This window comes from Delphinapterus leucas, chromosome 19 (genome assembly GCF_059928025.1).
Source record: "Delphinapterus leucas isolate spDelLeu-1000000601 "Yukka" chromosome 19, BTC_Dleu_Yukka2, whole genome shotgun sequence".
Classification (NCBI taxonomy): domain Eukaryota; kingdom Metazoa; phylum Chordata; class Mammalia; order Artiodactyla; family Monodontidae; genus Delphinapterus; species Delphinapterus leucas.
Genome location: NC_143147.1, coordinates 13,576,664 through 13,593,707, shown reverse-complemented (window position 1 = coordinate 13,593,707; position 17,044 = coordinate 13,576,664). Strand labels below are relative to the sequence as shown.

General features: G+C 45.1%; 2 protein-coding genes across 3 annotated transcripts in view; both read left to right on the top strand.

Moving 5' to 3' along the window:
* The window catches only part of CFAP52 (cilia and flagella associated protein 52), a 35,614-nt gene extending 33,605 nt beyond the window's left edge, over positions 1–2,009 (top strand). Inside the window, exons 13-14 of the mRNA XM_022596184.3 lie at positions 250–361; positions 1,293–2,009. Of these exons, the coding sequence (XP_022451892.1) occupies positions 250–361; positions 1,293–1,468 (288 nt within the window). The 3' untranslated portion in view covers positions 1,469–2,009. The remainder of the gene's footprint in view (positions 1–249; positions 362–1,292) is intronic.
* A 1,421-nt stretch (positions 2,010–3,430) lies between these two features.
* The window catches only part of USP43 (ubiquitin specific peptidase 43), a 63,160-nt gene continuing 49,546 nt past the window's right edge, over positions 3,431–17,044 (top strand). For both annotated transcript variants that reach the window (XM_089900353.1, XM_022595990.3), the window contains exons 1-2: positions 3,431–4,336; positions 15,423–15,554. In XM_089900353.1, coding sequence (XP_089756479.1) covers positions 3,833–4,336; positions 15,423–15,554 — 636 coding nt within the window. In that variant the 5' untranslated portion in view covers positions 3,431–3,832. The remainder of the gene's footprint in view (positions 4,337–15,422; positions 15,555–17,044) is intronic.

Genomic DNA, 17,044 nt, shown 5'->3' with positions numbered 1-17,044 from the left:
TCTGTCTCAATCCAGTTTACCAGCATATCAACACCTCTTTAAATTGAATGCAAATTTTAAAGCCACTACTAAAAATATTAAAATGATTTCTCCACCCCCTGCTTTAGCCTATTTATAATTTCAGCTGGTGTATCATCCCGGGTGTATTTTTGCTGTCTGCTATATAAAGTAGAATCTTCTTTTGTTAGCATGCGTGTGGATGATTTCACTGAGCTGAACCCCGCCTCATGCTTCTTTCTTGAATTCCAGATTGCTTACTGGGAAGTGTTTGATGGGTCAGTAATCAGAGAGTTGGAAGGTTCCTTGTCCGGGGCCGTCAACGGCATGGATATCACCGTGGAAGGAGTGCATTTTGTCACAGGTCAGTCCTGGGATAAGAGAAGAAAGCCAAGCCCAGCTTATTTAAATGGGAAAGTGGAACTCCCAGGCGGGAGGCAACTGGAAGTGACCACAAAAGGGTCTAAAGGGCAACGTGGTTAGATTCAGGCCTGAACACTGCAGCCGGTGTGGCTGGGAAAGAAAAATCCAGAAGCCACATTTCAATGAGAGGAAACATTTGCTCACGAGCCTTAGGGGCACAAATATAAACCTAAGCTTCCACTGCGTGCTTTTTTTGTGGTGGGCAGCGATGAAAGAAATGGGCCTTTACACAACATTGTAAACCAATTATACTTCAATTTAAACAAATTAATTAATTATAAAAGAAAGAAAGAAAGAAATGGGCCTTTACGTGGGCTGGGCTGTCCAGTCTGCCTTGCTCTGCTATTTCCTACTGAAGTCTTAAATGCCAGGCTTTTCGGTCAGCATTTCCAGGGGGCATTTGCCACACAATGTGCCCATTGCAACAGCATCAGTCCCATTTCTTGCAGCCTCTTGGATTCTTCCGGACAGTAACCAGTTAATGTTCCAAATCAATAAAAGTTTCACAAACACATTTATGTAAAGCATGATATAAAATTAGACATGGTATGATCCTAATCACATATTCAGATGTATATCTGTGTAACTTACAGAGAAAAGACCGGAAGGAACTAAACCAAGATGTTACTAGTGGTTCTTTCTGGATGGTGGGATCAAGGGTGATGTCACCTCTTTACATTTTTTCCCCCCAAATTAACTACAACAGATCTAGATTTTTATGATCAAGGAAAAGAGTGTTTATAAAGATAGGTTTTTCTTCCTTTAAATCGGCACATGGGGAATGTATTGAAAACGATCCAGTAATTTAAAATCAGGACTGTTTCTCTCTGTTCTGTTGCAGCAATGCCATGTAACTGCTTTGTCATTTTCAGGTGGAAATGACCATCTTGTCAAAGTTTGGGATTACAATGAGGGTGAAGTGACTCACGTTGGGGTGGGACACAGTGGCAACATCACCCGCGTCCGGATAAGTCCAGGAAATCAGTACATCGTTAGCGTGAGTGCCGATGGGGCCATTTTGAGATGGAAGTACCCATTTCCCTCATGAAACGTTGGAGACCTCCTGGATTCACAGCATTGAATACCGTCCTGTTGGAGGCTGAGCTTAGATAACTCCACAACTAGTCTTGCTTTCTCACACCTGTGTGTCTGTGCTTTGGTCAAAATATTTTATCTACAAGTTTCTCCTTTCCTTTATAGAATGCATTTTACATTCTCGGATTGTATATTAAAACTGAGACGTGTTCAAGAATAATTCATCCAGACTGTAAAGTTTTTTTATTATGAGTAAGCTCCCAGTTGTTGGTTTCCTGTCATAATCTCCCTTCTATGACTCTGCAAAACCCACAGCCCTTCCCCATAATTTGTCCACTAGTCTCTAAAAATAAGGAAGGTGAATTTACCTTCTTTTTTTGTGGTACGCGGGCCTCTTCTCACTGTTGTGGTCTCTCCCGTTGCAGAGCACAGGCTCCAGACGTGCAGGCTCAGCGGCCATGGCTCACAGGCCCAGCCGCTCTGCGGCATGTGGGATCCTCCCGGACCGGGACACGAACCCATGTCCCCTAGCATCCGCAGGTGGACTCGCAACCACTGCGCCACCAGGGAAGCCCTGAACTTACCTTCTTAATCAGCATTTCATTGGTCAAGCTGCCTGGGGCAAGACGTGGGTTTGGATCCAGATCTTGGGTAGGGTTTTTGTTTTGTTTGAACTCTCTGATACTCCGTTTTGTAAAGCAAGAATACCTGCTCAAAAAGTGATTGGGAGAATTAAGTGAAATAATGTATTAAAGCGTCGGCAGAGTTCATGACACAGAGTAGAAACTTCAATACGAATTATGGTGCTTTCTCAAAGAAAATGTGTGTTGGGGATCTTGGGGGTAATTATCAAAGGTGAAATTTCATAGATGCTTTTCTGGAGTTAACCATAAAATCTTTCTCCTCTGCTTACCATTAGAAGAGCGATGGAATGGACCTTGTGTATTGACTGTCCAACCAGGGACGGTGTCCTTTTCCAGGGAGGGTAAATAACGGTATTTCCCAGAAACACTTCAAGTCTCTAATTCACAGGACAGTCTTTTGTTCTGTGCATATTCTTTATCCTCTACCTAATGCTTCCCCCCCCCCCCGCATCAGGTAACCTGCTGCTGCCCTATTTGACATATCAAGGTGGATATTTAATAAATGATGACCACTTTATTCATCAGATAATAAGTAACATTTCAGGGCATTCATGTGATAATGCCTCCTGCTAATCTCTTGTTGAGCTAGAAACTGATGAGAAATTCACTGTGCGAGACTTTGCCAGATTAACGTGACAGTTACAAGATAAAGTGAGGGAAGTACCCAGGGAATCAAGGGCAAGACAATGCCAAGTCAATTCTTATTGGGCAACAATTCAGCTGGGATTTTGCGTTAAGGAGTGAACGTGAGACCTCCTAGGGGGCGCGCCCGGGAGCTGGAAAACTTCCTGGTGAGCAAATACTCAGGCTGGAAAGATCTAAGATGAGGGGTTGTCAGTCCACAGACCCCGCTCGAGTTCCGGCTTCTCTGCTTACGGGTCGTGTGGCCTCAGCCCATTGCGTTAACCTCTCTGAGCTCGTTTCTCCACCAAATAAACCGAACACGGTCAAGTCTCGCTTGCAAGTTTTGATAAAAGCCCTAACCTAGTCTGTAATTTAAATTAAACAAGCAAACCACAACCAATCCCGGGTGTTTCTACACGCGCCTCCCAGTTCGGGTCCCAGGATGGCGGGTCCCGCAAAGGCTCTGCCTCCCCTGCGGGGCAGACGGGCTGGAAGGAGGTGGCGCCACCTGTCCGCACACACCTGAGCCTGCGGCGGAGCCAGCGGTACCAAGGTACTCTCCACCCGTTCACCGCCCCCAGGGCGCGTCTCTCGCTACGCCGGAGGCTGCCCTCTGGGGAAACCTTCCTTTCCCTTCTTTTCACCTTCGCCTGGAGGTAATTACAAGAAATTTAGCAACAGCCAGGGCTTTGCAATTTACTAGGGCGTTCACATTTATCATTCCTCTATTATTTTCACAGCTTGAAGGCTGGGAGCGGACTGGGAGCAGAGGTTAAATTCAGGTCGGTAGGTTTAGGAGAGGTTAGGAAGTGGGAGGGAACCTGGACGCCGTGCTCCAGTGCTTTTATTCCTGGTCCGAGCGGCGGGGGCGGGACCCGACGGGGGTGGGGGCGGCGGGGCGCTGCCCGGGGCGGGCCCTACGGCCTGATTCCCGCGCGGGGCGGGGCGGCCCCGCCCTTGGCTCCGCCTCCGCCCGATCCCCGCACACCTGGCCCGCAGGTAGCCGGTTCCCGGGCGCCTTTCCGAGCCTGGAAGGGCGTGTTGGCTGCTTGTCCGTCCGGCGCCCGGAGGCTGGGGGCTCCGCTCCGGGAGGGGCGCCGGCGGGAGCCATGGACCCGGGCGCGGGGGCCGCGACCGGAGAGGGGCCGCCCGCGCCCCGGCCCCGCCGCCGCCGCTCCCTGCGCCGCCTGTTTGGTCGCTTCCTGCTGGCGCTGGGCAGCCGCTCCCGCCCCGGGGACTCGCCGCCCCGGCCCCAGCCCCAGCCGGGACACGGCGATGGCGACGGGGAGGGAGGCTTTGCTGGCCCCCCGGGCCCGGATCCAGCTGCGCCCGGAAGCCCCGGGGAGGAGCGCCCGCCCCGACCCCAGCCCCAGCTCCCCGCCGGCGACGGGGCGCGGATCCCGGGAGCTCAGGGCTTGAAGAACCACGGCAACACCTGTTTCATGAACGCCGTGGTGCAGTGTCTCAGCAACACCGACCTGCTGGCCGAGTTCCTGGCGCTGGGGCGCTATCGGGCGGCGCCGGGCCGCGCCGAGGTCACCGAGCAGCTGGCGGCGCTGGTGCGCGCGCTCTGGACGCGCGAATACACGCCCCAACTTTCCGCCGAGTTCAAGGTAGGCAGCGCCGGGCTGCCTCCAGCCTTGGCCGCTCGGCGGCAGCCACGTTCCGGCCTTTAGGGTTTCCCTTCTGGACCGTTGGGTGCTCCATCAGGAAAGGGGTTTCTTGGGGACTTCTCTAGATGGCATTTGCCAGTTAAGCCTCGGATTATCTCTTCTTTTTAAAATTAAATTTATTTTTACATTTTTATTTAGTTTTGTCTGCGTTGGGTCTTCGTTGCGGTGCGCGGGCTTCTCCTTGCTGTGGCTTCTCTTGTTGCGGAGCACAGGCTCTAGGCGTGCGGGCTTCAGCAATTGTGGCACGCGGCCTCTAGAGTGCAGGCTCAGTAGTTGTGGTGCACGGGCTTAGCTGCTCCTCGGCATGTGGGATCTTCCTCAACCAGGGCTCGGGCCCGCGTCCCCTGCATTGGCAGGCGGATTCTTTTTTTTTTTTTTAAATACAAGTTTAAGTTTATTCAAATTTATTCAAAGCAATCTGGTTTCATATGCGTTATGCTATTGGAAATAGTCTCCTTTTTTTTTAAACATCTTTATTGGGGTATAGTTGCTTTACAATGGTGTGTTAGTTTCTGCTTCATAACAAAGTGAATCAGTTATACATATACATATGTTCCCATATCTCTTCCCTCTTACGTCTCCCTCCCTCCCACCCTCCCTATCCCACCCCTCCAGGCGGTCACAAAGCACCGAGCTGATATCCCTGTGCTATGCGGCTGCTTCCCACTAACTGTCTATTTTACATTTGGTAGCGTATATATGTCCATGCCTCTCTCTCGCTACCACTGTGCCACCAGGGAAGCCCATAGCCTTTGTTTTGAGTTGATTAGTGTGTCAGCGCTTGAGGCGGGTGAGTGCAGGGGGCTGGTAGATTTGAGCGAATTCAGCATTTCTGCACTCAGCAAACATTAGCTGAAGTATCGGAGGACTGTTCTAACTCCAGGGATAGAGAGTTTCCACTCTAGTTTCCAGTGCGGTGCGGGGAGTCGGACTTCGAAGACCAAGGTCTAGGAGGAAGGAGGTGGATGATGAGAAGGACGCAGCCAGGCCAAGATCTAGGAGTAATCCCCACAGGGGGAGGGAACAGCAAGTGCAAAGGCCAGAGGCCTGAAGGAGCTGAGAACTGGAGGCATGAAAAAAACTCGGGTGGTACTTGCCCAGGAGAGTAGAGTGGGGAGGAGATGAGGTTGGCCAGATCATGTAAGGTTTTGGAGGCAACGGTAAGGAGTTTGGCTTTTATTCTAAGCCCATCGAAAGCGGAGAACCTGTGTGCCAGGTACTGTGCCGAGGGCCTGGGAGAGGCAGTGGGTGTGCTATATTGGAGGTGGCATCCTTTTGCTTAGTGTGAATGAAATCCCCTAGGATGCGTTAGCGTGGGTTTGTATCCTTTGTTCCTGGGGTCACGGTCTACTTACTGGGTATGCTGCAGGGTCATGAGGCTTTGGAAGTTATGTGTATCACTTCACCCAGGATTAAAGCGGGGCATTTGTTTGGGGTCCCAGTTGGATTAAAGAGTGCTGATAATTGACGCGCATGGCTGGCTTCCTGCTAAAAAACCACAGTTCTGGGCAGAGAGCTGAAGCTCCCCAAAGACTAGGGATTGTTGTTCTTGGGGGAGAGGGAACTTGTCAGTGTTCATTCCACAAGCATCACCGCTCTTGAGTTTCAGCCTGAGAAAGCAATCCTTGCCATGTGACCCACGAGGATGCCAACCCCCACCGTCCTCTCTCCTGCTTCCACTAGTGAAGCACTGTTCTGCAGGCGTCAGTGGGTCAAATGGGTGTCAGTAATATCTCCTTTTGGCATCATTTGCTTTTTAAATGTGAGAGGCAGTATCCTTTAGTGGTTCAGAGCAAGGTCTTGGTTACCTTGAGCAAGTTACTAAAATCTCAACTGTGCCTCAACTTTCCTTATCTGTAAAATGGGACTCTAGCGGTACCTACCTTCTTATAGGGTTGTTCTGAGGGTAAAATGAGCTAATTATAATTCCTCACCTGCAGAGACCTGGAGGGAGGGAGGTAATCCTGTGTACCTTTTCTATTGCTCCATGCATTCTCATCCAGTTACTGCAGCAATGGGAGAGACGGGAGTAGCTTGAAAAGTCTTCCAAATTAGTAATCACCTTCCATGACTCACCAGCGTTTCCTGTCTCTCTCAAATCCTGCTCTCAAATCCCTAGAGCCAAGAAGCTCCCTGTGAGCCTCGGGGAGCTGAAGGATAATCAAACTGTTAATACGTTAGTAAGGGTGTTATAAGCCAGGGGTTCCTGGAACTTTCCTGGTAGGCAGCCTTGGAGAGAGTGGGGAAGGATTCCAGAATCTGTGCTTTTAAACCTTGGGGATTGAAATCTAGGTGGGCTCCTTTTATTTTACAGATGAGGAAACATTTATTCATTCAACAAATATTGAGTGTCTAGATACTATACAGGGAGCATGGAACACATGTGGGGTGATGTGTGCAAAACCTGATCCTGGGGCTCCTCTCCTGGAGCTTACGGTCCAGTGGGAGAGATGGATGTGAGTGAAGTAATACCACGGGCCCACGATTAGAACTGGTGACAAGTGCTACAAAATAAAGATGCTCTATTTACAGTAGCCAGGACATGGAAGCAACCTAAGTGTCCATCGACAGATGAATGGATAAAGAAGATGTGACACATATATACAATGGAATATTACTCAGCCATAAAAGGAAACAAAATTGAGTTATTTATAGTGAGGTGGATGGACCTAGAGTCTGTCATACAGAGTGAAGTAAGTCAGAAAGAGAGAAACAAATACCGTATGCTAACACATATATATGGAATCTAAAAAAAAAAAAGGTTCTGATGAACCTAGGGGCAGGACAGGAATAAAGACACAGACGTAGAGAATGGACTTGAGGACACGGGGAGGGGGAAGGGTAAGCTGGGACCAAGTGAGAGAGTGGCATGGACATATATACACTACCAAATGTAAAATAGACAGTTAGTGGGAAGCAGCCGCATAGCACAGGGATATCAGCTCGGTGCTTTGTGACCACCTAGAGGGGTGGGATAGGGAGGGTGGGAGGGAGGGAGACGCAAGAGGGAGGGGATATGGGGATGTATGTATGCATATAGCTGATTCACTTTGTTATAAAGCAGAAACTAACACACCATTGTAAAGCAATTATACTCCAATAAAGATGCTAAAAAAATATAAAAAATAAAGATGCTCTATGGCAATTCTGGCAGGAGGACGTGACTGTTTGGGGAAGGTGGTGGGAGGAGGTGGGCTAGGAAGTCTTCCCAGGAGAGGGAACCATTGAGTTGAGTTTTGAAGGATGAAGGGTCAGCTAAGGACATGGGAGGGTGGGAAAGTGCATTATAGTTCCGGAGACTGAAACTGCCAGTCACTGAGGGGGTGGGGCTGGGCAGGATAAATGCCTGATAAAATGAATTAATGAAAGCCTATGTGGCTGGGGGGAGGGGCTGGAGAATGGGTTTGGGAGAAGCCACAGAAGGTTGTGTGGAGGAGTTTGGTCTTTAAGAGGGATCATTAGCTTCAGACCGAGGAAGGGAGGAAGTTGAGAGGCAGCCAGCAGGCTGGAGTGAGTTACTCCAGCGCAGCCACGCAAAAAGGATGGGTCTGTGGTATTCCCCCTCCCTGGGCCCTGAGTCACCCAGCGTCCCAGTGATAGTAGGACTTAAGAGCAAATGAATAAATACATTTTAAAAATCCTGTCCATGGTATTATCCATAATACTTTGATTTCTAATGATGTAATTCAATGTATATAACTATAAAAAATTGGAAAATGCTAAAATGTAAAAAAAAAAAAAAGATCTGGAATTGCACCCTCTGGAGGTAACCATCACTGCTGTGTTGATGTGCTTCAAATCATGTACAAACAATTGGAAATTCTAGTTTTTTATCGCGCTGTTTTCAGTTAAGTATTATCATAAGACTTTCTCCTGGTCATTAAAATGTTTTATAAAACTTAATTTTTAATGATTGTGTAATATCTCATTAAATGAACCAATACCTAGGGAGATGTTTATGTACTGTACAATTTTCCAGCTATCATGCTACATTGAAAATTCTTGTATTTAAATCGTCGTCCTCAGCTCTGATCATTTCCATAAGCTTAATTCCTTGAAGTGAAACGACATGGTCAAAACAAAGATGACTGCTTTGTTCTTTTTATGTTTCTTGCTTTTTTTTTTTTTTTTTGCTGTCCGCGGGCCTCTCACTGTTGTGGCCTCTCCCGTTGCGGAGCACAGGCTCTGAACGCACAGGCTCAGCGGCCGTGGCTCAGGGGCCCAGCCGCTCCGCGGCATGTGGGATCTTCCCGGTCCGGGGCATGAACCCGTGTCCCCTGCATCGGCAGGCGGACTCTCAACCACTGCGCCACCAGGGAAGCCCTGTTTCTTGCTTTTTAAATCAGTTTTTACGAGGTATGAATTATGTACAGTGAAAGGCACCCATTTTTAAAAATTGAGTTATATGTGAGATATAACACTGTGTAGGGTATATAATACATTGGTTTGATACATTTGTATTGCAGTATGATTGCCAATAGTAGCATTGGTTAACACCCCTATCTCGTCATGTAATTATCATTTCTTTTGGCTCTGGGAACAATTAAGATCTAGTGTCTTAGCAAGTTTATTGTTTACAGTACAGTTTTGTTGCCTGTGATCACTGTACACGTACACTTCATTTCATTGTACTTTGCAGATGTTGCGTTCTTTACAAATTGAAGGTTTGTGACAACCCTGCGTCCGTCAAGTCTATCAGCGCCCTTTTTCCAAGAGCCTTTGCTCACTTTGTGTCTCTGTCACATTTTGGTAATTCTCACAGTATCTACAACTTTTTCATTGTTATTATATTTGTTATGGTGATCTGTGATCAGTGATCGCTGATGTTATTATTATAATTGTTTGGGGCTGCCGTGAACTGCGCCTATATAAGGTAGTGAACTTAATAAATGTGTGTGTTCTGACTGCTCCACCAACCGGCTGTTCCCCCACCTCTCTCCCTGTCCTTGGGCCTCCCTCTTCCCTGAGACACACACTATTGAAATTAGGCCAATTAATAACCCCACAATGGCCTCTAAGTGTTCGAGTGAAAGGAGAGGTCAACCCATGCGGCAAATGTCATAGTCGTCTTATTTTCGGAAATTGCCCCAGTTACCCTGACCAGTCAGCAGCCACCAACATGGAGGCCAGACCCTCCACCAGCAACAGATGAGACTCGCTAAAGGCTCAGATGATGGTTAGCATGTTTTTTAGCAATAAATTGTTTTAGTTATTTATTTTTGCCATTTTATTTTTTTTGAATTTTACTTTATAATCGTTTTTTAATTAAGGTCCGTAGGTTGTTTTTTAGACAATGCTATTGTACATTGTACTACTGTGGTGTTAAGAGACTACAGAATGGCGTGAGTATAATTTTATATGCCCTGGGAAACCAAAAAATTCACGCGACTCGCTTTATTGAGATATTTGCTTTATTATGGTGGTCTGGAACTGAACCTACAATAACTCTGAGGTCTGCCTGTACCATGTATTAGTCTCCAGGACTTATTTATCTACTCGTTACAACTATGTACCCTTACACACCATCCGTCCCATCCCTCCACCCAACTATGTACCCTTACACACCATCCGTCCCATCCCTCCACCCGCAGCCCCTGATAACCACTGTTTTATTTTCTGCTTTTCCAATTTCAATTGTTTTTTAGATTCCACATGTAAGAGGTATCATAACACTGTCTTTCTCTGTCTGACTTATTTCAGCATAATGCCCTCAAGGTCCATCCACATTGTTGCAAGGGGCAGAATTTCTCTTCTCAGGGCTGAGTAAAAATTTGAAGTGTAGAATCTGATGAGTTTTGACATGTATGTACCTGTATAATCACCATCCCAATTTTAAGTATTTATTGTTTTTTAGTTTTTAGTTCAATTTTGTTGGGCTTGATTATTTTCAGTACCCACATTGACAAATTTCTTTCCAAATGATTATATCGAGTTGTAGATATATCAGCAATGCATATTTTCCTAAGTATTGGTTATTCTCTCTTATTAATTTATTGAACAAAAAGAAATAGCATCTTGTTTTTACATTTGTTGTTTTGATTAGGAGTGAGGTGTTGGATTTTTCTATGTTTTTTTTTACTAGTTGTAAGACTGCTCTTGGAATTGTCTGCTCATGTGGTGTGTCTATCCGTTCTGCCTCGGTCTTAATGTTCTTTTTTCTTGTTTCTGTAAGTTCCTTAACTCTAGTCATATTTGCTGCACATATTTTCTCCCAACTCTCTCCTCCCTACGGAAAGTTTTAGATTTATTTATCTCATACTTTTGATAAACATTCTATGTTATGTACTTCTAGTTTTTCTATGGCTATATTAAGGATTTCAGCCATCTGGAATTTATCGTAGCTCACGTGCTTGAGGATCAATTTTAGACTAACAATTTTAGGCATACAGTATGCCTCAAGCGATACGGCGGAGGCATTGCTTTTTAAAAACAAGGATGCCTTCATCACTTGTATGTTTTGGAAGTTCTGGACGAAACCAGTAAGACATGAAGTGGAAATGGAAAAAGAAATATATTGAACAGAAGGAAAATTACTAAATCGTCCTAGAAATCCGTATTTTAGAATGATTGCTGTCGCTAATGGGTTCAGGTACAACATAGACAGTCAAAAGCAAGACCCATTTAGAAACATATAAAAATGAGATTTCATACCTAAAAACAACCCAATGTATGAAATAAATAGGAATACTTCTTAAAACAAATATGTTATAAATTATCAGTGGTGAGAGGAAGAAACACACACACACACACACACACACACACACACACACGGATAGAGCTATGCCATATTGCAGGGTAGAAATACCAAATATTGCCATTCATCTCTCCCAAGTTAAATCCCAAGGATTTAGCTTTCATGCAGTTCTAGTTACATTTCAATAGACTTTCTATGGGAATGTTTTCTGTAGAATCAATAGGTAAAGTTATCTTAAAAAACTCTGTAAAATACCTGACAGATACTGTTATAATTGGGAAAAGACCAATAAAGAATAGTGTTCACTGTTAAAAAAATTCGCAATGTACAAGTTAAAATGAAAAAGAAAATTACCTGTGGTCCCATCTTTCTATAACCATTTGTTAATATTTTGCCATACATTTTCTGGTCTTTTACCTTTCTATCTATAAATATATTTTTAAAATCTCAAATATACATTTTTGCTGTTTTTTTTTAAAGACAGGATTATTTATCTTCTTTTCTCATTAGTATTTCCTCAAGCATAATTTTTAAGGCCATCTGGTATAAGTTGTGCAGTAAGTTCTCCCCAGATAACTTTGAGATATCTTTGCCTGGATCTCTCATTTCCTTAGGCTAAACCTCTTAAAGTGGAATCACTATGTTTATAAAGAGGGACATTATTAAGGCCTTATCTCGTCTGTCTTCTTGAAGTTGTCAAATTCTTTCTGGAAAGGTTGTGTGGCTTTATGGCCAGACTAAGAAGACAAGAGTGTCAGTCTTAAAGGGTTAGCCTGATTAGCAGGAGAGGAATGGATCTCACATGGAAGAAAGAATAAGTAAAGGTAGAGCCCATAGAAGTGGGAAAGTATGTTTGGGGCACCCGAGTGGCTCATTTACCTGGAGCTTTGAAACATGAGATGGAGTGGTGAGTGATGGATGGGGCCAGACTGGAGGAATCTGGATTATTAGGTGGTGAGTCATCGAGTCGGGAAGGGTTTGGGTGGGGACATGACATTACCAGCTGGGCTGTGGGAAGAAGGGTCTGTCCTGTCCTGCAGGCAGTGGGTGGTCAGGGGGAGGTGCTGGGGGCCGGGCTCCCCTCGAGGTAGGCATTGCAGTCTGGATCAGCGGGAGTTAGGACTCAGCGGTGGGAATGGGACTCTGGTGAAGGGGTGGGATGGAAACAGTTGGGAAGGCAGACTCAGAATGCTTGATTGATGTGGGTGTGAGATGGAACCTGCAAGAGGACCCTGACGCTAAGAGAAAGAGCTGATTTTAGAGATTTCAAGCTGGAGGGGCTGGAATGTTGGTACTAAGGATGTAGGTTTGAGGGAGGCTGAGAGGTAGGGTTGCCAGGTAAAATACATGATGCCCAGCTCCATTTGAATTTCAGATAAACAATAACTTGTTAGTAGAAATATATTCCCAATATTGCCTGGGACATACTTATACCACAAACATTACCATTATTTACTGCTTATTCAAGGTTCATTTTATTTGCTAATTGGGCAGCCCTGCTTGGGGGTCAAAGTGCAGAGAAGCCTAGACCCTCCAGTGCACCCAAGCTAGTGTGTTTCAAATAAAGACTCAGAACCAGCATTTCAGTTAATTAAATCTTGAATTTCGCTTCGGCTCATCCTAAAGTTTCCTTTAAGTCTCAAGGAAAGATGAAAAAAAAGGAAAAGAAAAAAAGCCCAGGGCCTTTGATTAGATTGGCCTTGGTGAGATCTGCTGGGTTCACAGCTTTGCTCACACAGCTACCTTGGGTGGGCATGAACGGAGGACAGACCTACAGGGGACAAGGCCTGCCCTGTGCACTCACACAGAAAAGGGGGTTTGCTTACATTCAGATGCTTGTGCTTGCACAAAAAAGACCCTGGAAGGATGCTACGTAAGAAAATGTTCCAAGTGTCCTCCCTCTGGGGAAGGGAGGGGCACCCAGGCCTGGGAAGACTTTTCGTTACTGTTCTTTTTATATTTTGAATTATTTTTTTTTAAGTAGGTGCATATATTACCCTTTGAAATAAACTTTTTGAAAGCCGGGACATGCATTTACCCAGAAAATGACAAAGCTGTCACCTCGTCTAACAGGACAGTGTGAAGGACGCAGGAATGTGAGTGCCACGAAGACAGGGAATCATGTTTCTTGTGTTGTAGCCCCAGGCCCTAGACTAGTGCCTGGCCCCTCGTAGGCACTCAACAAATAGGTATTTATTAAAGGGATTAAGGACTGGCCCAAACATTTTGTGATCTAACCACAGAAGGAGATGTTTGCACTTCTCAAGTTTCATTCATTTTAGGAAGAGGCAGTGAAGGAACCACATGCGTGGTATTTAAGGAAGCCCACTTCACTGGGCCATGTGGTCATTCTCAAAGAGGAGAGTTGACGCCGTGGGAATGAAGGAAACCACCGTGGAGAGAGGACAAGAAGCTGTCCACCTTTGGGGTGAACAGAGAGAGACAGCGTGGAAATAGACTGAGGGTGTGGGTGGGGGGCCAGGTGAGCATGCCCCTCAGCAATCCAAGGACCAGAGCTTCAGGGAGGAGAGATGATCACCTCTATCAAAACATTCTACCACGTGATCCAGCAATCCCACTCCTGGGTATATTTCTAGAAAAAAATGAAAACACTAGTTTGAAGATACATGCACCCCAATGTTCATAGCAGCACTATTTACGTTAGTCAAGACATGGAAGCAAACTAAGTGCCCATCAACGGACAATTGGGGACTTCCCTGGTGGCGCAGTGGTTAAGAATCCGCCTACCAATGCAGGGGACACGGGTTCGAGCCCTGGTCAGGGAAGATCCCACATGCCGCGGAGCAACTAAGCCCGTGTGCCACAACTACTGAGCCTGTGCTCTAGAGCCCGCGAGCCACAACTACTGAGACCACTTGCTGCAACTACTGAAGTCCACACGCCTAGAGCCTTTGCTCCACAACAAGAGAAGCCACCACAATGAGAAGCCCACGCACCACAACAAAGAGTAACCCCGCTCGCTGCAACCAGAGAAAGCCCGCACGCAGCAACAAAGACCCAACACAGCCAAAAATAAATAAAATTAAATCTTAAAAAAAAATCTTAATCATTAAAAAAAAAAACAATTGGATTAAGAAGATGTGGTATAAACATCCAATGGAACATTTCTCAGCCATAAGAAAGAATGAAATACTGCCATTTGCAGCAACGTGGATGGACCTGGAGAATACTATGCTTAGTGAAGTAAGTCAAAGACAAATACTATATGATGTCACTTACATGTGGAATCTAAAAAATAATACAAATGAATCTATATTCAAACAGAAACATATAGCACAGGGAACTCTACTCAAAAGAATCTAAAAAAGAGTGGATATATGTATAACTGATTCACTTTGCCGTACAGCAGAAACTAACAACATTGTAAATCAACTATACTTCAATAAAAATTAAAATAAAATAAAATAAAAAAGAAACAAAACAAAATGGAAACAGACTCACAGACATAGAAAACAAACTTGTGGTCACCAAAGGGGAAAGGGACAAATTAGGGGTATGGGATTAACAGATACAAACTACCATACATAAAATAGATAAGCAACAAGGATTTACTGTATAGCACAGGGGATTATACCCATTATATTGTAACAACCTATAATGGAATAGAATCTGCAAAAATACTGAATCACTATGCTGTACACCTGAGACTAACACAATATTGTAAATCAACTATACTTCAATGAAAAAAATATATATATATACATATATTCAACAGACAACCCTGTGGGTTTTCAAAGGACAGGATACACAGTGGTAGTCTTTCTGGAAAAAACGATGCCTCCTCCTATACAGAGAACCCTCACAGCATTTGGGGACACTGCCCCCCAAATGACAGGCTTTAGCAGGAAAGACCATTTCTCGCCCCACGTTGTTTCTGACTTGTCATTCTGGTCAAGGATGAAGCACGACCATGGGTAGGCTTGGTGCTTCCAGGTCCTTGTTTGGATGTTTGAAGGGCCAAATTGCCCCTCAAAGCGCGGGCTTCTCACTGCAGTGGCTTCTCTTGCTGCATGGGCTCTAGGCGTGTGGGCTTCGGTAGTTGTGGCAGGTGGTCTCAGTAGTTGCGGCACGTGGGCTCAGTAGTTGTGGCTCGCAGGCTCTAGAGCTCAGGCTCAGTAGTTGCGGCGCACGGGCTTAGTTGCTCCGCGGCATGTGGGATATTCCCTGACCAGGGCTCGAACCCGTGTCCCCTGCATTGGCAGGCGGATTCTTAACCACCGCGCCACCGGGGAAGTCTCCAGTTGTCCGTTGATGGGCACTTAGTTTGCTGCCATGTCTTGGCTAATGTAAACATTCTTCTGTTCCTTTCAGAATGCCGTCTCCAAGTATGGCTCTCAGTTCCAAGGCAATTCCCAGCACGACGCCCTGGAGTTCCTGCTCTGGTTGCTGGATCGTGTGCACGAGGACTTGGAGGGTGCGGCCCGGGGGCTGGGGTCCGACAAGGTCAGTCGCCCTCGAAACAACACGTGGTGTTTGATTTTCTTTTTCCCCCTTGCGCATTTACTCAGCTCTTCAGAACTCAATCTTGAAATTCAGATCCGTAGATTTTTGCGTATTCTGGCTGCTGTTCACACAGTACCGTTCCCTGCTTCTTCCTCTTTGCCCCTTTTGTTTTAGACCAGACGTTTCCTCCCATTGCAGTTCCTCATCCTCTTTAATCCCAGTGACATGGTGAATAGGGTTTCTGTTTGGTCTAAAGTTTGAAAAAAAAATCTCCTTTTTGTCAAAAAAGTTTGGTCATCTGAGGCCATGGGTGCCATAGCTTATTATTTTTAGATGCTTCCATTTTAACTCCACCCTTGCTTTTTCAGTTACTTATCCTACAGAGCAAGCGATTCCCAATCTTTTTTTTCAAGACACAGGATGGATGATCTTGACATGTGTGCACACAGCGGTCCCAGATTTGGATGAAACCTCAAACCTTTGGGAGTAAGAAAGCCCTATGATCATTCGTCGTAGCCACTGCTAGTTGATAAACCAGCTGTGTTCTCAATGGGCTTTGCTAAATAAAGATCAGTGATGGGTTCTGCTCTAATCCTATCCTTTTATCTCTCTCTTAAGAAAGTAAAAACGAGTGAAGTTATGATTCCATGAGTGAGCAGAATTATTACAACAATATCCATGAATAATCTGCTATAATTTAAAAAATGTTCCACAAGCTTTGGTAATTAATCAGTCTCATATTGCTTTTTATGTGTCTCAAAACTGATCCAGATGCAGCTACAAGAACTGCTGTACTTGTTTTTTTTTTTCCGTTTGTTTGTTTTAATTCTGGACATTTTATTCCCATCCCCCTCGTGAATCAATTAAAAAGCCCTTTGGAAGTGTTTCAATCTTTCACCCGTTACCTTCCATCCTTACATTATCTGCTCAGAGACCATTATTCTAGAGTGATAAAGATTGAATGGAAAAATGTGACACAAACGGACCTATCTACGAAACAGAAACAGACTCCCAGACATAGAGAACAGACTTGTGGTTGCCAAGGGGGAGAGGGTTGGGGGAGGGAAGTATTGGGCGTTTGGGATTAGCAGATGCAAACTCGTTTATACAGGATGGATAAACAGCAAGGTCCTACTGTAGAGCACAGGGAACTATATTCTATATCCTGAGAAAAATCATAATGGAAAGGAATATGAAAAAGAATGGACATATATGTATAACTGAACCACTTTGCTGTACAGCAGAAATTAACAACATTGTAAATCAACTATATTCAATAAAATAAATTTTAAAAATAAAAGAATAAATAAATGGGGGGGAGATTGAATGGCAGTCACAGTTTGTAGGATGAATGAATCGAGATACGTAATGTGCAGCGTGATGACTGTAGTTAATAATACCATACTGAGTGCTGGAAATTTGCCAAGGGAGTAGATTTCAGGCCCTCTCACCACACATAATAAAAGGTAACTACATGAGGGGATGGATAT